Raw genomic sequence first — 22,112 nt, 5'->3', positions numbered from 1 at the left:
CGAGAATAACGGGCTATTGTAACAGTAAATAGCTTAACATTAGCAAAATGTACTTAGAATATCAAATGTAAAAATACTCAATGCATTGAAAAAATGGCCACTGTGATTGTTATACTGTGGATTATTATTACACTGGAGTTTTAATCTACTTTTTAATCTACTTTATATAATTGTGTGTAGTTTAATCTATGCATCAAATTTTATAAACTGATCATATTTTTTGTATGTTAAATCTAAATTTGCAAAGTAACTTCTAGCCTCAGCTGTCATATAAATGTAGTGGACAAAGGGTACAACATTTACCTGAAATATAGTGGTGAAGAAGTGTAAAGGAGCAGTGTCTTACAGAAATATGCTTTACCTAAGCAAAATAATTGAATACCAATCATAAAATAAATTACAGGTAGTCTCAGTTTCGTTATTGCAAAACACACATTCTCCATCAATATCGTCTCTGAATCTTGAAGGCACCATTTAATATTTTCAAATCTGGAGTTCCAAAATAGCTTAGCAGGAGGGGTTGTGAACCCCTTGCAAAGTCTCCTAACATGACTATTAGGACATTGGTAGTCTGTGATGCATATACCATCTAACATACTGTAAGTTTACACTTTAGAAACGTGTCATTTCCTTGCATTCAATTCAAAAGACCAGAAGGTATTACATCATAGACAGCTGGAATTCCATATTTCCGTAGAAATTCTGTATAGGTAAACCAACAATATGTCATTTTTAGCCCAACTATCAAGAGGATGAAGAAGTTTAAACACTCCCTAAGTGAAATACGATGCTGTATGTTTCGTTTACCGCGCATGCACGAAATTCAGAAAAAAAAATCCCCGGAAGAGAGCGTCACTTCCGGTTTCTGCATCTGACGTGTCTAAAACAGTTTTACTCTGGTGGTGGCTTTTACTCGTGGGGGATTTTTATCTAGTGAAGTATTATCTGGTAAGATTTAATTATTTGAAGAGTAGGCACTAGCACTTTATCGGTTTACAGGGCTATTCACGTATCGTAGGCCTTCCGTTTCACCTTTTTTTTTCTCTCCGTTTGTGTTTTTTAAATCTAGATACGTGGTGGCAAGATGCTAGATTTCTTCACCATCTTCAGCAAAGGGGGGATAGTGTTGTGGTGTTTTCAGGGAGCCGGTGTCACTGAATCCTTCACTGGGCCTGTCAACGCTTTGATTCGCTCCGTGATCCTTCAGGTGGGACATAGGGACAGGTGAAAATCCTGACACTCGTCTGTGTTTGTCTAATTCTCGGTATGGCTTGGACAGCTAATGCTAACGCTAAGAGGTAGCAAACGTTAGCTTATTTCGTAACGTAAGTGTACTAAATTGGCGGCTTTTGATGTGTGAATAACCTAAAAATCACGTTATTACGAACTATAAACTGAATTTTGATATAGTTTGTGTGTGCTACAGCAGTGACTTCTTTCACATGGTTAGGAATACAGAGAAGGCTAGATGTAGCAGCAACGACATGTGTGTTTAGCTCCTGTTGACATGTCAACGATGTTTGTCATGTTTCAGGAGCGAAGTGGGAACAACTCATTTACTCATGAGGGCCTGAGTCTTAAATACAAGCTCGACAATGAGTTTGAGTTGATTTTTGTGGTAAGTCTCTCAACTGTACACTAAATGAATTACAATCAAACACCATTGAGATCTACACTGCAAATCTGCGACTAATATTCATGTTGTTTTTATTTTTACACATTAAAGATTACTCTTTTGATCCCTCTGTCTCTGTCCAGGTGGGTTTTCAAAAGATCCTGACGCTGACATATGTGGACAAGTTCATAGATGACGTTCAGCTGCATTTTAGGGATCGTTATAAGAATGAGCTGGAGCACAAGGCTGCTTTAAGGCTCCTCAACAACAACTTTGAATTCGAGGATGACTTCAAGATGCTTCTTAGGTAAGGACAGACAGTTTCACTCATAGAGGTGATTTCTTAAAATGAGGAGCTTCAGCGCAACTTGTGTCATAATGTATATCCCATATATAAAAAAAATAAAAATAAATCAGACCAATGATGCTGTGAAAATCAAAAGTGTATTTCAGCAACATTTAAAGATGCTTCATTAACCACAATCTTCTTTGTCCTGCCCATGCTGACATATATCAAATGTTTAACACTAGAGAGACGGAGGAGATCAGCAAAACTCGGAGTCCCGCCCCCATGCGGACATTTAAGCAGTCCGAGAAATCCCAAAAAACTGTGAAGTCGATGATTGAGACAAAAGGTGGGGACAAAGGCAAGGAACAGGGTGGCAAGAAGAATAAAAATACCAAAAAGGAGGGTAAGTGCTGTTGGAGGTGGTTGATCTAAAATAGCTCATAATATAATTCCAATCTCAATCCTGACTTGATTTCATATTCCAATCTTTTCTAGCTCCTGCAGCTGAGCCTGTCAAAGCGGATCAAGGCAAGGCCTCATCCTCTGGGCAGAAGGTGGTTGAGAATGGTAACCAGGGCTTGACTCCTGACGAGGTCATGCAGAAGAAGAGAGAGGAATTCTTTCGCAAGCGCTTGGTGGTAACTACTGAAAAACCCAGGTGAGAGAAAATACATTCATGAATGTCAACAAGATAAATATAAAATAAATGCTGTTTGTACAGGTATATTTTGGTTTACTTAGATGATTCACCAACAGCAGTGTAGAATCAGCATGCACACAGCGATTTGTATGTTGTCGGCAGGCACTCTCCGATTGCCCCGTTTCAAGTCTGTGAAAGTTCCATTTCAGCAATATGCACAGTTTTGATCCCCAAGTGGAAGAGGAATGGCCCAGCTTTAAAGAGCATTAAAGGAATGATCTGATGTGTTGAAATGAATGCAGGTTACATAAAGTGTTGCTGGTTTGCTTGTCCTTATTAGAGTCAAAACCATAGTTCTAATAGTTACATATTTTTCAATACTCATCAAAAATACTAGCAATATTTAAATGATCACATTTTTTTTTTTTTTAGAATAGCAAAGAGGTCTCCCAGTTTAAAGCATGTATAATTGCTTATTTCTGATTGCTTTATTGTGATATTCTGTCATCGTACTCTTAGTAAGTCCCCAAAGCCTCAGAAGCCTAGGGAGAAACAAATGCGTGTTTGGGACATGGGTGGTAGCAGCGTCAAGGAGCTGGACTACAGCGGGAGGAATGGAGACGGTTCCCCAAATGGTGGCGAACAGAACCAGGAAGCACATCTTGACCCGGTATGTACCCCCTCCCCTCCGCTCCACCCTAAGAGGTTTCTAGTTAAAGAGACAGCTGTATTAGTCACATTAATAATGTTAAAATAAAGGGTCTGTTACCAAGTTCTTGATGTCCTGGATGTGTTTCAGGGGATGCAGCTAAGCTCCATGAAGGGTGACCTGCTGTCTGTGGACTATGAGTCCAGTGAGGAAGAGGAGATGGAGATGGAGGAGGAAGAGGAGAGAGTGGTTATCAGTGAAACAAGCAAGACACGGTAAGAGAGTGTTTGTTTAGTTTTTGGATTATTCTTGAAGGGTATATAATTATATATTTATGCTATTTTTTCGAAACTCTGACATGTTTTGCTTTGTGTCAAATGTAAGTTGCACTGTGAACAATTGCCCAGCTTTGTCTGTTGATTTCAGCACCAAAAAGGGTGGCGGTTTTGGGGGCATGTTTGGGATGCTGAAGGGCCTGGTGGGGTCCAAGAGTCTGACCCGGGATGACATGGAGTCAGTACTGGAGAAGATGAGGGACCACCTCATCGGTATGATATCATATCTCTCGCTCACTAACCTGCTTGATTTATTGAATCATTTAAAAGTGCATTTTCTGCTATTCACTGTTCTCCTTTATGATCCTATAGCAAAGAATGTAGCAGCCGACATTGCCTTCCAGCTCTGTGACTCTGTAGCCAAAAAACTGGAGGGCAAAGTCATGGGCACATTCACCAGTAAGTACATTTTTATTTAACATACCCAGACTTTTCATTTGGTGCAAGGCTTAGTTACAATGCAGTGTGCATCTTCTCTACCTTCACTTGTCCTTCTCTGAGAGCACCAGTGTACATGCTGGGAAAAGTAATGTGATTACAGTAATGCATTTCCCCCAACATTGTCTGTATGATTAGTACAGTAAATGGATGCAATTTAAAATGTTGCTCAGACCAGAATTTTGTTATAAACACTTATAAAACATCACACATACTTATATTAAAGATAAAGGGAAAAGTCCTTACTGAGAGCATAAACCTCAGTGCAACTTGTCATCAGCCTATCTGTGTACATTTTTCCAATTAAAAAACATAATAGTCAGTATTCTCTATATCAGTTTATGATTTTCATAACCAAATCAAGCAGGGCCTTAAAAAGTGTACTTTCATTATCATATTCCTAAAATTTAGGTATACACTTAGTTTTGAAAATTTATGTAGCATAATATTGTTGTAACATCAGCCTTAGCAGGTGTAGGTACATGTAACATGGTAGTGTTGTGTGTAGAGTAGTCCGTGCTTTTAGTATGTCCGAATTTACTCCCCCTAGTTCAAAAGCACAATTTAATAACTATAATAATGTCACTGTGAGTATATGAGATCATTTGTGTCAGTAAATAGCAGTATAGCATGTAGAATAACATGTAACATGATGCTGAGGAACTCTAACAAAACTTGTGTGTGTGTGTGTGTAGCTGTGGCCTCAACAGTAAAGCAGGCCCTGCAAGACTCACTGGTGCAGATCCTGCAGCCCAAGCGAAGGGTGGATATTCTGAGAGATGTCATGGAGGCGCAGAGCCAGCGAAGGCCTTTTGTCATTACATTTTGTGGTGTCAATGGGGTTGGAAAGTCCACCAACCTGGCCAAGGTGAGCTGTCATTGTTAAAAGGGTAATGACATCATTTTCCTGTAAGTGCCGCTCTGTTTCTGTGGTTTGCTGATTGTTTACCCACACAGGCAGCCAGTTCTAGCCTTGGGGCTTTACTGTGTGGGTTTGGCTCATAGACTGTATATAAAGATGGATGACGCGTCTCCACTTCCTTCCATTGTACAAAAATGAAGCCAAAATATCCCGTATACGGGAGCAGCCCATCTTGCGCTGGTGACGTCATGTGGAGCCAGAGTCTGCGCAGTAGTGATCGGAGTTGGAGCCACAGGATTGAGGTCCTGCCCATACCCCCGGCCGACTCAATTGCAAGCAGGGCTCAGCTGTCAATCATGATGTCAAACCCCCTTTTTATAGCATCAAATAACTAATTAAAACCAAACTTTTCAGAAAAGTGACCACTTGAACATGCATCAGCGTGATAAGAACTGCCTAAAATGACAGAAACCATCTTTGGGGAAAATTTATTTGACATGTACTTTTTAGTTTGGCTCATGTCCCATCCACTAACATGGAGGGGGAGGGGTTTATGACCTATACTGCAGCCAGTCACCAGGGGGCGATCGAGATGTTTTGGCTTCACTTTTGTGGAAGTGTCATGTTGTCCATCTTTATATACAGTCTATGGTTTGGCCTTGATTTGTGGTGATGTGTAGCTCTGTTAGTAGAACATGGGATACAATTCACGTGTTTAAAATGCCTGCACTGGGGGTGCTGGAAGGTCTTCGGAGTAAAGTGACCTCCAAATGACATTCAAATTCTTTAATAAACACATATTTTAAATTTCTTTGTTTTGAATGTTAAGCCTATATAGCTATACAGCTTCTTATTTTTTAGATGGATCCTTCAGTTCTTTTAAATCTTGGTGAAAAGGGAGTTTACATTTACCCAGCTTATCCACAGCCAAGTGAAATGTTCCACCCCTTTCTGCTGTGTGCCTGTGCAAAGAGTTTGTGTGGGAGTTCATTAAAAATTCCCATGAAGTGTATGAAATAGTTAATATGCACAGTAGATAACATAGCAGTTTAAACCCAAATATACTAGTGTAGTGTTTAATTAATCAGACTCCAATTATAGAATTTCTGACAGCTTAGTTGTTAGTTGTTAATAGGGGTGGACCACACAGACAAAATTAATATTGAAATAATTATTTCAGCATTATGTCAGGGGTATATAATAGGTCTAATACAGAAATGATGACAAAATGACATTCACAATAGATGACGTGCATATTCATGATAAATATAAAAACCATCACTGCTTCATTTGCCATCACTGAAATTGAAGCAGCTAAATTGAATTGTATGTATGTCAAAATTTCTGTGAAAAAACAATCACTTGAATCGATTATTATTTTATAATTAAAATTATTTTATAATTATTATTTTATAATTAATGATACTGAATATTTGCCCAGCTCTAGTCGTTGGATATTTTGCTTCAGAGTGTAACTCTTTAAATGTTAGCATTCATTTGTTACACTTTTGCCTCTCATTGTGTCCAGATTGTGTCCTACGTGTGTTCATGTAAACTAAACGTCTCTGTCTTGGTCCAGATCTCTTTCTGGCTCATAGAGAATGGTTTCACTGTGCTGATCGCAGCCTGTGACACATTTCGTGCCGGGGCAGTGGAGCAGCTCCGCACTCATCAGCGCCGCCTGAACTCTCTGCATCCGCCAGAGCAGCATGGAGGACGGCCGGTGGTCCAGCTCTATGAGAAGGGCTACGGGAAGGATGCTGCTGGAATTGCCATGGAGGCCATTGCCTATGGTAAATACTTTCTTTCCTGTTGAGTGATTATTAACTGATATTGACTGATTTGTAGTGAACATGAAGTTAGCCCACCGGGAGAATATAAAGCTGTGTTTCCTTGTTGATTCCACTTGCGTGTGCTGCACCTCAGTCATAAAGAAGAGGTATAGAGGAATGGAGGTGGAAATTTAGCCCATGAAGCTCCTGTGGTGATAAGGTGTTCTTTGAATTTTGTGTAGGCTACAAGTCATTTCTATTAATGATTACTGTCACCCATATGGTAAAGTCACATGTATACCTTCTGTGTTTCATCCCTCCAGCTCGCAACCAGGCCTTTGACGTGGTGCTGGTGGACACTGCTGGGCGTATGCAGGACAACGCCCCCCTAATGACAGCCCTGGCCAAACTTATCGCAGTCAACATGCCTGACCTAGTGCTGTTTGTTGGGGAGGCTCTGGTGGGCAATGAGGCAGTTGACCAGCTGGTGAGACCACAAATTCACACTTTTTGTTCAGACACATCGTGCACTGAGAGAAAATGTAACTGATGACTGACACTGAGGAAAAAGTCAGCGTCATTGTAACTTGAATTAAAATGAATGTTTTCCAGGAACTCTCCAAATCCTTTCAGTCACAGCTTAATTCTAAAGAAACATTTGCTTCAATAATTAAGCATAATTATGTGATCAGCCGCTAGAACTCGGTACTGACTGAAGCAGGGATTTATGGTTTTTGCCAGCATGTGCATTACTTTGTCAGATTTATGCACAGACGAGAGGCACCTGTTCAGATCACCCTTCATTAACAGTAATGACTAAATAAGAAAATGCTTTGGGGAAAAAATTGATTTACTTTATTATTAAACTCTCCAGCAAAGGTCAGTGTTGCTCCACTGATCAGCTGTCTTGTTATCTAGTCATTATGATTGTCCAGGTGTGCGTTTTCTCCTCCACTACACTTTGTAAATAGTGAGATGGAAAGATGGTGCAATACATATTAACTCTGTGTCGCCGGTTTTCCCATGGATGACTCAACTTTCCTTTCCTCGTGTCCTCAGGTAAAGTTCAATCAGGCTCTGGCAGACCACTCCATGTCTGACAAGCCTCGCCTCATTGATGGAATTGTTCTCACTAAGTTTGACACAATCGACGACAAGGTATTTGAATGTTTTTCTGTATATCCCCATGTGGCTTTAATCACGTGATGTGGCCTCTAAAGGATCTTTTGATGCAGTTAATTTATTGATTGATTTCTCTGTGGCTGTTTTTATGACTTATGGATAATTTGCAGCCTGAAAGTTGATAGCACTCATGCGTCATCCTTCCTCCCTCACAGGTTGGTGCTGCCATCTCCATGACTTACATCACAGGCCAGCCTATTGTGTTTGTAGGCACAGGGCAGACCTACAACGACCTGCGCAGCCTCAATGCCCGCGCTGTCGTTGGTGCCCTGATGAAGGCTTAAGTGGCTGCATGTTCTGCTGTTTATTCATCGTCGCAACAAAGCCAACAATACCTTTGCCACACTGCCGTGAGATGTTCTAGCCCTGCTAACCTGCATTTCTCATCCTCCTGTCCTGTCCTCTCTACTTTGCATCAAATGAAGAACTCATGTCATGCACAGGACTTTATTCTCAAAGTAAAGGACAAGTGTGCTCTTTGAAAGACACAACATTTTGCAACAAAGCCAGAGGGGCCTCCCTTTGCATACTTTCTAAACCTTTGGGCCTACATTGAAAAGTACCTCAGATCAGACTGAGTTTTGAAACAACGTGAAGTCACATCCAAATCCAAGACATTTGAGCTGACTAAATGGACCTAGGCTGTAAATGTCATTCTTTTACTGGTTTACACAGTAAAGACTTATAAAAAATTCCCCACCTGTCAGTTTTCCCCTCTTCATGTAAATGAGGTCAGGTCGTGAAGGCTTGCTGGATGTGACATTTCCGCAGCTGCCTGCTTGAGGAAAGCTTAGTGACCATAGTGCCTATCTGTCTCCTGTCTTCTTAGTTAACCCTTTCACTACATGGGTGTTTATCCATCAAGAGTACCATGGCAGTTCAGGTCAGAAACCACTCCTTCATGTCTTGAGGAGGAGCAGCCTGAATCTGTTTACAACATTTGATCATAAAGTGGGCATGAATATCAGCACTCATGAAGTTAATAGAGGCTCAGTCAAGGCTGATTCTTTGATCTCCTGACCACAACAACTGTGGTACACTAGTTCTGGATGGATTGTTCTATGAAAGTCATCTCCCAGAGCTCCTCGCCTGCCTAACACACAGTTAACACATTTACAAAATGGAGACTTTGATTCATAAGTTTATAGTTGATGAAAAGTGGAAAGATATTTTGTAAGTTAATTTTTTTAGTTCTTACAGGTTGTCTATAGATTTTCAGACTAGACCTTCTCTATGGTCAGTTGAAGTTCTTTGGCCCTTTTTATTTATGTGTTCCCCTCTTGATTTACTCTTCAGTTGTAAGAGAAACTTTAAGTCTTGAACATCTCCAGCCCCCTTTAATTTGTGGTAGTGCAATAAGAGAGAATCAAGAGTTATACAGAAGATTTGAGCTAATTTATGAGAATGTAAACATTTCTAAATAAAGCTGCTATATGCTCTGACAGCCTGTAAACTTGGAACTTGTTCTGTCATATGTTGCAGAGGAACATGGTTTGGAGCCCCATCACATGCTGTTTCAGTATTATTAGACATGAAAACATGACAGGACAAATGGAATACCAAAAGCTTTATTTTGAAAATAGTACTTATAAATACTATATCAGAAAACACGTGCCAGTATTAAAAATACAAAAAAGGCTTACCAAGAACATTTTCAGCACAGGAGTGGCAAAGTGATTTCTACTGGCTGGGAGCCTCTCTTCTATGAAATCATACTCTTCTGAACTTTTTAGGACATAATCATCAACAATGTGTGTGCAAACCAAGTAACCATCCATGAGAGAATTATTTCCACCCATCCCCACCCCAGTAGTGTGCAAATCAAGTTTTCCTGGTTTCAGGGTTGAGCATGACAGATAAATCCTTACATATCAACACGATGTGCGTTATAGCTTGAACCTAGAATTTCTCTTACAGGGCAGGTAGGTCAAGCTGATGCCGTTTTGTTTAACTGCCTTCTTGTAAGTCAGAATCCAAACAATGAATCAATGCAGCACAGTCAACTTCTGTCAGCAGATTCAGATCTATCATTTCTGTCAAACTGAAGTGCGAACAAACCATTCCATCATGAGCATATTTAAAACTGATTTTCTATTGTAGCTTTATAAATGTTTAGCAACGTTTAAATACAGTACTGTGAGATTGGGTACTGGCACTGACAGTCGCTTTAAGCTTCTCCTTTCCCTTTTAAATGAGACCTAATAATTGAAAATAACGGACACCTGTAAAATACACCTCTTAGGTCGCCCATGGCCCATAGTGTTTCTGGATTCCCTAATCTATTGATTGAAATCAGACTAGAGTAATAATCAAAAGTAGACTGACCTCTCGCTAGAGCTGTGAAAGAAAATGACCCGACTGTGTCCCTGTCAAGAATGATAGTCTGGGGCAAAAAGAGAAGGAAGGGACTTAAGTGAACAGTTGAGAAACAAAGAGCATCAACTGAAATGTTGCCACTGACTGCCATGCATGCAATACTGCAAAGTCAGGTGTATCTTTGTGTAAAGGAATACCAGCAGGTCTTTTGATACTGAAAATCAAGAACTGACTTGAATTTTGTATCTACCAGCATGCAGTAAGAAAACATCTTGGACAGTGCTTTATTGTATTATTCTTGAAATGTCTCTTGCAAGTGGCCCCTGCCTTAAGTCAAAGAGAAGCATTCAGTCCTAACCTTGAAGGAGGCTTTTCTGTGTGTTAAAGCCGTTCTGCTGTTCCTCCCCATTTTGTGAGGGAGACCCTGTAGGTGAAGATAAGAAAGATAATTATAAAACGCAGTAAACTCATATTCTGCCTTCCTTTCAGAAAGAAGAGCTAGCAAGATAAGCAGATCTGATGAATTGAAATGTAAGAAAATCCCACATTTTCTTGTCCAAGAGAGATGCTGACAGAAAACGTCTAATGACTGCAGTTTGTGCCCTAAATCAAATCTGCAACATGGCAGGTTAATTTGATGCTTCAACCTGTGTTATAACGTGTCCTGCTTTTCTTAGCTCCCTTTCTGGAACACACTAAAAAGATACCATTTCCAATAATTTTTCAACATTATAATAAATTTACTGCACACTGTTTAATTAACCAGTAGTTTAAGTATTGTTAAATAACATCAAACTATCTTTGGACTGGAGAATGACAGCAGAAGCAACCAAGCATTGAGTACCCCAGTGTCAAACCTTTAAAGGGGCACTCCAGCGATTTAGTATTGCACTTCCATTAAGTTGGGGGACTCTCAGAAGTCTGATTAAAGAAAGAATGGTCAAAAAACGAAGCAGCAGAGTCCGAGATATCCTGACTTCTAGTTCCTAGCACAGGTCAAGCTCCAAAAACACTGGATCCTACATTTCCCATAATGCAACTCGACAGCTTCTTTCGTTAGAACCTCCCTGCCTCCTAAATGCCCACTTCATTCAAACCCCACCTCTAGTTTCAGGCTACATCCACACTACTACTCCATCCAGACGAGCGTTTCAGAAATAATCTCTGTCCATATTAACACGCCTGAAAACGCATATCTCGTGACTATTCACGTACACTGGGCATGCGCAGGCCGGTGTAAACAGGAAGCATGTTGTCTACTCTACCGGTGGATGTTCAGTTATAGTAAATACTGCGAACGAAGAACAGCAATGGCGAAATGATGACCTGAGATGTCCTTGCTTGGACTGACAATGAGGCAAAGACAACAAGGTCAGCAATGCCTGTAATTCGTTATCCATGTTGAATGAGCAACTGGTAGTCAAGGCTGATGTCTCTGTTTGTTTTCTTCCGGAAAAGGGACACGTGATATGGGCGTGACGAATCAGGGAAGGACATGTAGTGACTGACAAGACCCAATCAAGAAGCGAACGTGGGTGTCTGCATCACCGTTTCCAAAAGCATCCGTTTTTGTACGTCCAGACTAGAACGCAACCCCTGAGTTTTCAAACAAAAACGGGGCCAGCTGCATTTCCAAATGTATCCGTCTTCGGGGCTCGAAAATGCCACAGTAGTGTGGACGCTCGGTGTAAACAAAACTTGTGCGTTTAAAAACGAAAACACAGTAGTGTGGATGTAGCCTGAAATGCAGGCTTTCTGTTAAAAAATGTAAGGCTCAAGTCCAAGCGAAGAAAACCCTGATGATTTTCCCAAACTTGGAAAGCTCCTTCAGAGCCACAGATGACATTATACAGCTATTTTCAGGGCTCTTTGGTACTCCTTTTGATGAGTAAACTGAACTTCATGTGTAAAATTGGTGGAGTGCCCCTTTAACACAGATTGCCCTTACTACAGATGTAAACAATCACAAGGCAAATCATGTGCTGAAAGTCGTCATCTACTACAAACAGTAGTTTGTAGTCAGACTTTCATCCTCCTTACCCCAGCCGTTGGTAGACACATCACGGTTGCAGATCTCATTGGCCAGCCTCTCAAAGTACTCAGGCAGGTCGGCATACTCGTCTCCATAGGAGATGACCTTGATGCCCTTGTCCAGCATGTTGTCCCGCAGCTTCTTGAACTCACCCACGTCCTCGCGCCGCACAAGCATGAAGTGTTCCAGGTCCGACTTGTGTTTGACTGCCTCCAAGAACAGAGCCTGGAAGGTTGTGTCGTCTACTGTGCGTCCGCAGCCCAGAAACACGAATGATTTGGTCTCATATAGCTTCTGGATCTCACGCTGTTGAAACCCATGGTAATATATATTATTACACTTATGCAAAAGCTACCATTTTAATTGCATCAAAGTGCAGGGATTGAGGCAATTTAGTACTACAACCTGCACCTTAATATAATAACATAACATGCCATATCATTGGCATTTAGTAGAGAATCTTGTGCAGAATAAAGTCCTTTATCAGAAACATAACCATAATAATGAACAATTTCAGGGCTCACCATAACCTCCGTATTCCTCAGTACGTTCTGGTAGCCAGCAGGGTGCAGTACGATACCACTGGGGTTGGTGTAAACACCGTGGATATGCAGAACACTTAACCTCCGTTTCTCCTGAGCCCACTCCAACACCTAGACACACACACACACACACTTAACAGTCCATTGCACTCAATCCTGTTCTGGCTGGGCAGGGAGTAACAGAGTGAGAGGATATTAGGCCTGATGGAGATAAGGCATAAATACCAGGACTGAGAGGCAAAGCGATGCGTCTCTCAGAAAAGTCTGACTGATTCTTGCAAATTTGTGTTCTATTTAACAAATTCTGAGACTAACTTTACTGGCAAATAAATGACATGATTGAACAACTGAGATTTCGAGAAGAAACTGGTCAGAAGTGAAACAAACCTAGGTTGACTGGGAAAACATGCACTTCTCCATCAGTGAAGTCCTAAACCAAAAGCAAATATTGTTCAATCTATAAAATTCGACAGCAGCTGAGTAATGGCTAGAACTTTAACCTTCCTCCACCAGTCAGAGTCAAAAGGGTCTTTCAGGTCAAAGCATTATCTATTTTTCTCCAGCCAACCAGGAACTTCACTGAAAGGCAATCTCATAACTGTATCTGACTCACTGCAGTGAGTGAGTTCACCTATATATGCTCAGAGGACAAGATACTATTCAGGCAGATGTACCTGCAATTTCCCTCCTCCAGAGTATTGAAGGCCATTTTTAAGTGTGTTTGTGATTTGAGATAAGATAATCTGTGAAATGTAACTTGAATTTTAAAATTTGTCAGAATTTGTCTAACTCTTACAATCTGAGCCTGGCTTAACATAAAGTACTTGCTTTAGTGACCTTTGCACTTATCTGAAAAAGCTGACTGGACGTGTTATAGCAGAAAAGATCAATCAGTGCCATAACAGTTTACCTTCTTCTCATCGGTCAGGTCCAAAGACTCCATCTTGGTGCCCTGGTGTGCTGCATAGATCTCCAACAGGTTGTCAAAGTTAGTAGTGAGGACCAGTGCACCACTCTCCATTAACTGCAGCACTGAACGCAGTAGATGTTTCCCTGCATGCTCCATCTTGCACTCCAAATCGTCAAACACCTCGTATAGACAGTCCTTGAAGAATGTGGAGCGCACATTGCCTGTTCTCTGTAACAACAAAAAAAATGTAAATAAAAATAATTTCTTACTATGACAGGACATGCTAAGAATCATGATGTTTTGAGTAGAAGAACTGCACAATCTTTGTTATTTTATAAGTGTACATTGTGAAATTTTCCAGTTGGCATACTTTGCACTTTTATTTTTTGTAGGTCTTAATTGTCACATTTTAATAAAGACATAAATACTATAATAACAAAGTACACGGAATGTACAGGGATGAGATTAGGTGATATTACTGCAGAAATTTCACAGTATTTTTTGACATGCAATGTACATTGACAACAAGACTTCATGCAGTGCATGATGCACTCAAGAGAGAAGGCCATATGGACTGTGTCTACCTACTTATACCTGATGATCAATCGTCAGCTAAGCACATTTAAACAGCACTGAATGCAGTATGATAACAGCTGGAAAGGGAAGTACAGCGAACAACCAGCAGCAGTGTGATCGAGTGTGCAAAGAGGAAGTAAAACTTGTGCAGTGAAAAAATTAATAAATAGTGATCATTGGAGCACTGATCCTGTGGCTGAAAAGTGTCACAAGTTCTGAAGTTGTGAAGTCGTTCACACTGAAAATCTGCACTCTCCCTAAAATAGATAAGAATTTACAATGTTGGCAACCAAAAAATGCTGTGTGTACTGACTGAAGACTGATTCATAAAGTAACCCTCTGGGGGAAATAATTAAGAGAATAAAGAGTCATTCTCTTTATTCTCATCATCACAGGACCCCTGCTAGACCCACTGCAGTATGCCTACCGGACAAACAGGTCAGTGGATGATGCAGTCAACATGGGACTGCATTACATTGTGCAACACCTCGACTCCCCAGGGACATATGCAAGGATCACCCAGCTCACTGTCCCAGCCCCCGCCTGTCAGTGGATCACAAACTTCCTGACAGACCAGAGGCAGCAGGTGAGGATAGGGATCAATCAGCACTGGCGCCCCCAAGGGGTGTGTGCTCTCCCCACTGCGCTTCGCCCTCTACACCAACGACTGCACCTCAGGAGACCCGCCTGCAGCAACAGTCTGCATACATACGGGAGGTTGAACAGCTGGCCCTCTGGCCAGTAACACGGTGTCTGCTGTGGAAGCCTTCAGGTTTCTGGGATCCACAATCTCCCAGGACCTAAAGTGGGCGTCCAACATCGACACCATAATCAAAAAGGCCCAGCAGGGGATGAATTCCTGCGCCAGCTCAGGAAGGTCAACCTGCCTCAAGAGCTGCTGATCCAGTTCTACTCTGCAATAATCCAGTCCGTTCTCTGCACATCCATCACTGTCTGGTTTGGATCAGCCACCAACCAGGACAGGAACGCTCAGGACTCATACATGTTGATCTATGCACGCCATGCATACTGTATATACTGTCATATCCACCTACCTCATGTATATAAAGCAACCTGGTACATTAATCATATTTATTTCAGCACCATTTGCACTCTGCACCATTGCACTAATTGTCTTACTGTTTACAAATGTTACTGTTGTTGATTTTTGTGCTGTTTTAAAATACATATATCTATGTGCACATAGCAGCTTAATGTTTGTTTACCTATTCTGATTTTGTATGTTTCTTATTTTATAAAAACTTTACTGTACTCTTTTTAGTGCACATGGCCCTACTGGGAAATTAACTGACTGTCAGTGTTGGACATTTCTTAAACTCACTGGAAATGGAACATGATCATATTTACTATATTAGCTTTAGTGGGGGTATTTCATGGTAAAACATTAAAATATCAGTAGGCAAGTGTCAAATTACCGCAACAAACCCACAACAAGCAGCCCTTTAACGGGATTGACGTCTTGGTTACACAGTTTTACTTATCATACCACGTGACCTGACCATGTGTGCATCTGTCTTAAAATAAATGTGATCATTTGAGCCCTGGTTGAGCAACAGTTTTGTCTTAATTTAGAAGCAAGCGTGGAACCACAAAATAATTGCTTCCACCAACACTAGAGAAAATTACAAATTAAAGCAACACTGTAGTGTAATTTCCCCTTAGAAACAGACAGAAAAGTAGGTCAATTTTTTGTTTTTCATTTTGTTAATATCGTAACACTAGAGTATGCATGGTTGTATAGCCCAATCCGAATTCCAGCTGGCATCCTAAGTGCCCCATCTATCCAGACTTTAGGGGTGTGTCAAGTCAAGTCAAGTGTGCGCCAAAGGACAACTTTGTTCTGTATCGAAACACTCCATTACCCTCTCTGATCCTGTCCACAGCTCTTCAAGTAGCAACTCACACACCACCTGAGTCTGCTAAGAGATTATGGGCTGTGACTACATGGCCTAAATCTTACCCTTACCTGGCAGAGCCTGTTGTAAAGGAAGAGAAAGAAAAGAGAGGCAGGAAGAGTTGGGCAGCTAAGAATAGCAATGGGTAGTGCAGAGATGCAGTGACCAAGCTGATCCTAGCACAGGGAAATGCTCCGCTGACTGACCAGCGATTACAGCTCTAATGGGTTAAACAGCGGGAGGCCTTTTCACAGGAAGAAGCTCATTATCCACATCTAGTGTCTACAGCACCCATCCTAATCACTGTGTCATTGGACTGTCAGGACTTAATAACCAAATGAAGTGCAAGTAAACAAATCTAAATATTCATCCTAAACTAATTATTATTTTTCATACATATATTTTATTCAAAGTTTTATGTCTGCTCTGGACTGCCCTACTATCGACATGCATACAGTTAGCACACAACAGACAAAGGTCTAACAGATACTGAATTCTGTTGCTCCTGGAAAATGCCTATTATACAGTGATACAAAAACCAGGATGCTTGATCTTTTTCCACAGACTATTATGGTTAATTTCACAACACAGCTGACTTGTGGAAAATAAACCAAAACAGTTTCCTTTTACAGCAAGGTGCATAGGTGGCTTTATCATTTAAACAAATTGCAGATTATAACCAAAATGACTTTTAACAGATAAACAACATGTTTCCTCCACTGACCCTGTGTAAAACATTCAGCAGTCAGCAAAGTTGTAATTAGCCTTGTTTTTGCTGAGGTCAAAGGTGTGAGAATTTACAACAAAAACATTCTCTTTGAGTTTTAACTTCAGATTACCCTCATTGCCTGACACTGTGTGCCTGCAGACCACCATAATCCATCTGAGACATAATTCCATGAAAAGTGGGTTAAACTCTCACAGCCCAATGTTAATGGAACTAACTGCACTAAAGGCAGGTCTCTCACACCCCCATATGCTTCAGTTATGAGGGTTCTAATGTATTTTATGATTCACACTTAAAGAATTCCTTTTCTTGGCTCAGACGACAGTAAAACAGTTAAGTACACCAAATCAGGTCTAGTGCTAACATGTGTGCTTAACTGCAACAAGGGAAAATATTTGCAGATGGGTTTTGTGAATGGAATCAGTACATGTCATGTCCTCTACTGTAACTTACGTATGCTTGCAGTTTGGGTGGTGCTTTGACTTGGTCTGAATGCAAAGTCTGGGCTGGGGGGCTGCTGGTTCACATTATTCTATGCTTGTTTTCTTTCCTCAGCATGCTAGAGCCTGCTGGGTCTGTAGCCAACGGCAGTGGGCTGCTGTCTGCACGACTGTGGATTGAAATAAACACGATGGATAAAGCCATAAAAGCGCTGTTTGTTCCCTTTGTGACAACAGGCTGAGGGCTGAAACAAAGCGTGTTTTATCAATGTCAAAGGTGCGATGAGACATGACTAACACAGGAGGCAAACGGTATTAAGGCTCCCATCTGCCAGCCCTGCTCCAGACCAGAACAGTCCACTAGGAAGATAACTGAGTTATGTGGAAATCCAAAAATGTTTTGATCCATTTCATGTTTCACAATTTATTTGTAATAATCCAAACGGTTTAGAGCTATCTATGTCTGTAATCTTCTTGAGCCTGTAAAAGCTTGTCAGGGATGGTGACGCCCTGTGTAAAGGATCTTGTTGCGTTTGTATGATCGGGTGGCAGAAATATTCTGGTAGTTTTGGTGGGCTTGATTGGTTCATCCAATTTTTAGGTGGTATTAAGCTGTGATGTTGCTTTTTGCTGTCAGCATTGTCTTTAAATCCAAAAAGTCCCACACTACAGAATGCGATTCATTTTAAGTGTACAAGCACAACGATTTTTTCCGAACTAAAGTTGAAGAAATGTATTTTCTATTCCACACCGCCACCAGGGAGATTTCTTTGATTTCGTTTGCCCAAAGCTTTCTTTTTAACCGCATTAGTCTCTGTCTGACACAAGTTAGATTTATTTTTGTTTCTGTCCTTTCTGCTGTCACATGGTGTAACGCAGTCTTGTCTTTTGTTAATGCAACTTTAGCGAGAAATTAAGACCGCTTGGTGTGCTACAATGGATCTCCTTTTTTAATACAAATACGTATGAATTCTAAGGATGAGATTGCTCAGAGGTATTAATTGAAATTGCTATTTAATATAATCAATCATGCAGCCTAACTCGCTATGGCACATTCATGGGATGTCCACATTACAAGGTGGATGGTTCAGTATCTCGTATTAAACCGAAAGTCTCATATATGATGTCCACCTTGTTGTATTTTCATTTCTCTTTGGGAAACTCACAATTATCATCTGAATTTTGGGGCCAAGGGACCAAGACTTTTTTAGCACACAGAAAACCAGTTCAGTGCAGATTTGTGTGCTGTATTTATGCTGTAAGCCTTGCTTAAAGATGGCAAGGGAGGGTTAAAAACACCAATGTGGTTCAGCTCACCTGCCTCCATCAGGGTGTCTTTTTTAAGGGAGCCCTGAAGCAATGGTGTTTTACACCAATAAATGAGAAACAGAAAACACAGCCTCCTTCTTGCATGTGTGATTGATTCCGCATCAGCTGACTAAAAAGTGTCTGCATTGACCAAAATTCATTTCTAAGAAAAAGCCCCACAAACAAGCCTTGTGTCATTAGTTATAGGTCTTTTAATGAGATAAGGCTAAGATGCCTTAACTCAAGCAAACAAAACAAAATGTACATGGCTAAGAAAAGGACAGTGAGCTGGCAGTCTGTCTGCCATGTGTTTGTACATGTGCGACAGGCTGGTGGAGAAAGGAAAGGCAAGGAAAAAGACAGGCTTACCGGGGAAAGTTTCTGAATGAGGTCATGGGCCACATGCACCAAATTCTTATCTTCCTGCATGTGCTTCTGGAAACGCCGACTCTCCTCCTCTTCTAGTAGGTCAAAATCATTGGCTGCGTCAAGTAATGCCTGGATGAGGCCTTTCCAGGAGCGGAGTGCAGGGACCTGAGGGGCTACGGCAGAGCTTACCCCAGTGCCAATCACCAGGACAAGCTCGGGGGCTCGCTTGGTCTTCAGGCTGGGCAGCAGTTTCCTTTGGGGCAGGCAGAGCTTGAGTGATTAAGGTTCCAAAGACGATTCCGACAGTATGAAGGTTAAACAAGCCATTTTCAAGCACATAACATTCAGCGTGAAACTAAAACCTACCTTTAATTAGTACTAGCAAAACAGCAGGAACACAGGAAAACAAAAATTTTAATCAGCCCTGTTGACAAAACTGATGCATGAGTCATGTGCAGAGTGTGCAGCTGGCTCCAAAGCAGCACCTGAGCTTACCTGGGCTTTTTTGCATTTGAGTCTGCATCCTGAGAATCAGCTGCAGGTCGCTTCTCAGTTTTCACAGCAACAACGGAGGCCATTCAGCTCCTGTAACAGAAACATGACCAACCACATGCTAACTCTGATGACTACTTAAGCTAACAATAAGCAACACTATAAAACAATTCTGGATACAAAGGCTGCCACATGCGTATGGACTGTCATTCCCTCTTAAGACCTTATCATATTGTAATCATGTTATATAGGAAATTATAATTGACATAGCTCTGCCAGGTCAGAGTGTCATGGCAAATGAAAACGGTGCTTCCTGCTTAACAATGTTTTTATAATATTAGAAACAGGAAATAATTAATAAATTTCAGCTTGTCAACACAACTTAACTGATGACATATGCTGTTTCATTCATTTTACAAAGAAAGGCTATTGTTCCGGGAAACTGTAACAGACAAGGTGACGTTAGCTAGTTTTTGTTAAATAGCTGGTGTTTTCCTAATGTTTTTTCTTAACTTTTATTAAGTCAATGCCCTGATGGGTCCAACAGCAAGCCATATGCAGTTAGTTAGCGCTAGTATGTAGGGTTAACCCAATCCACGTTTTATGCCAACATTAATTTCTGAAGAGACAACTACAAGTAACATTTCACATAATAGATAAAACGTTAACTAACGTTACTTCATAAGCTAACGAAAACTCACTCCTACCTTGATATAGGTAAGTCAATGTCCAGTGTTTAATGCTGTTCAAGTAGAAATCCTTGTGATTCGAAGTCAGCGAAAGTCGATTCTGTATTAACGTGAGCCACGTTAAATAGTTTGGAAATCGACTTGAGTTCGGAGCTTTTAGCTTTTTGATGGTGTTAATGCTAACCTGATGATAACTTAACAACAGCGTCGGGACAGTTAACTGGTACTGTATCACCAAAGACTAACAAAACCCAACTAACGTTAACTAACAACTACTGTTACGCTAACGTTAGTTAGTTTTTTTTTTTTTTTTTTTTTTGCTTTGAGCTAAGTTAGCTAACTTATCTCCAAGGTTGTTAAAAGCACGAAACTGCCTCTGTTTTACTTGTCATTCTGAGTGTAACAGTTAACTTAGAGTAGTTAAAGCGGTGTAGATCTGTTGTTAACCAATCTCTTTAGCTAAAAATGTTGTCAGTTAATGTCCCCTGAGTACCGTTATACACCAGAAATGCTCTCGACTCTACCGGCTACTATTCTATACATTGCCAGTCTATCTTTAAGTTTAGCGGTGCTGTTGTTGAAGTCACCGCCTGTGGTGATGTGCACCCGGTCTTATAATGCCTTCATGTGCTGTACGAATAACCGACTTTAGCCTTTAGTGTCCCGCGTGGGAAATGTGTCTTGCATCCATCAGTAAAACTGAATACAAAATATATCAGTTAGCAACAGGAACAGCGCACATCTATGACAGAAAAAGTCGGGATTTTCATACATGAGACGTCAAGATCAAGCTTGTTTCAGGACTGTAGATCCCCCGACTTCCCGATGGTAAACGTGATATGATTTATAATGTATTATTCTGTATTGTTTATATGCATATGTTAGTGTACATATCCTCCACTGCATCGCAAAACATATCATTACCACTTTATGTTTAGCTACTACAAAACAACAAAGCACTTATTTACTATGTCAAAGCTAGGAAGTGAAGATTTACAAAGAGTACTTGAAAGCAGCAAAAGCCAGACTGACTGTGTGACGTCAAATACCGGGAAGAGGCTAAACTGCAAAGAACAATCGTACAGTACACAAGAAAATGTTGTTTACACCATTAACTGTTGCTTGCTGGTTCTGCAATGCTTATCTATTAAATTATTGCACCGATTGCAGCAGCCTTTTGGAGACAGTGGCACGTCACTTTTCCCTTTCTAATGTAGCATCATTCAGAAATCTGTGGAATCAAATATGTAATATAATTCAGAAATAATCAGAAATCAGCCGATCTATCTTTGCGTTCAAGGCCTCATGATTAGACAATATGATTATATATATATATATGACAAAAAAATAGAATCAGAACCTTCAGCAAGGCCTAGTACACACTCATTTTACGTCTTTATTTAAAAGCCAGAGCTTCTATAATTAAGAATAATACAATAGTTTGATTTTGAATCACTCAAAACACTGTTGTAGTTAAGCTGGCATTTATCGTTACACCCAACAGCAGACGTTTCCCTCTGATGCATATGGTTTCCGCCCCATAATTTATGCTGAACAGGAACACGTCAGCATAGACTGCTTCAGTAAAACAACTACTAGCCTGCCATCTTCTGTTTAACATGAAAACTGCACTTTTGAAGTATTTGGGACAAAAGCCACAGCCCCTCATGACAAAACGATTTGCAATTTAAATCCTTTAGTGTATTGTCTGCTGTAAACCAGGTTGTATGTAAAAAATAAATAAATAAATACAAATATGCTAATGCTCTTGTGTCAAGTTGATGGTACAGAACATGTGACACCACTTTGAACCAATCTGCTAGTGGCACAGCTGGTGTCTCTCTATACCACTAGCAGATTTAGACCATAACAAGTCGAGGTGACGAAATGTTTATGGACCCCACGGCTGAGACTACTGTAACTGAGAACTGACAGTTAATTAGTACATACAATATTTACTCTGAGACTGTGGGCCTCCTTGCACCATGGGTGCAGGTGGCCTGGGTACACTCA

At 40.7% G+C, this 22,112-nt stretch overlaps 2 protein-coding genes across 3 annotated transcripts; one reads left to right on the top strand and one right to left on the bottom strand.

Moving 5' to 3' along the window:
* The first annotated feature begins 790 nt into the window (after positions 1-790).
* srpra (SRP receptor subunit alpha) lies at positions 791-9,239 on the top strand. 2 transcript variants are annotated; one of them, XM_044203859.1, is made up of 15 exons: positions 791-948; positions 1,070-1,207; positions 1,535-1,618; positions 1,759-1,922; positions 2,147-2,307; positions 2,400-2,562; positions 3,064-3,214; positions 3,344-3,468; positions 3,620-3,741; positions 3,841-3,927; positions 4,662-4,834; positions 6,408-6,621; positions 6,924-7,087; positions 7,660-7,758; positions 7,938-9,239. In XM_044203859.1, exons 2-15 carry the CDS (start codon positions 1,085-1,087, stop codon positions 8,064-8,066), a joined length of 1,959 nt encoding a protein of 652 aa, XP_044059794.1. In that variant the 5' UTR covers positions 791-948; positions 1,070-1,084; the 3' UTR covers positions 8,067-9,239. The 2 variants fall into 2 exon arrangements, with proteins under 2 accessions (XP_044059794.1, XP_044059795.1); XM_044203860.1 differs by lacking the exon at positions 791-948 and having other exon boundaries at positions 960-1,207.
* A 95-nt stretch (positions 9,240-9,334) lies between these two features.
* Positions 9,335-21,161, bottom strand: fam118b (family with sequence similarity 118 member B). Its single transcript, XM_044203869.1, has 7 exons — positions 20,118-21,161; positions 19,414-19,503; positions 18,919-19,171; positions 13,583-13,810; positions 12,655-12,783; positions 12,139-12,436; positions 9,335-10,522 (listed from the first exon to the last, which is right to left on the bottom strand). Exons 2-7 carry the CDS (start codon positions 19,494-19,496, stop codon positions 10,452-10,454), a joined length of 1,062 nt encoding a protein of 353 aa, XP_044059804.1. The 5' UTR covers positions 19,497-19,503; positions 20,118-21,161; the 3' UTR covers positions 9,335-10,451.
* Positions 21,162-22,112: the final 951 nt, after the last annotated feature.

The sequence above is a fragment of the Siniperca chuatsi genome, linkage group LG7, assembly GCF_020085105.1.
Source record: "Siniperca chuatsi isolate FFG_IHB_CAS linkage group LG7, ASM2008510v1, whole genome shotgun sequence".
NCBI lineage: Eukaryota > Metazoa > Chordata > Actinopteri > Centrarchiformes > Sinipercidae > Siniperca > Siniperca chuatsi.
The sequence above is the reverse complement of the archived record's forward strand: the minus strand, read 5'-3'. Positions and strand labels throughout refer to the sequence as shown.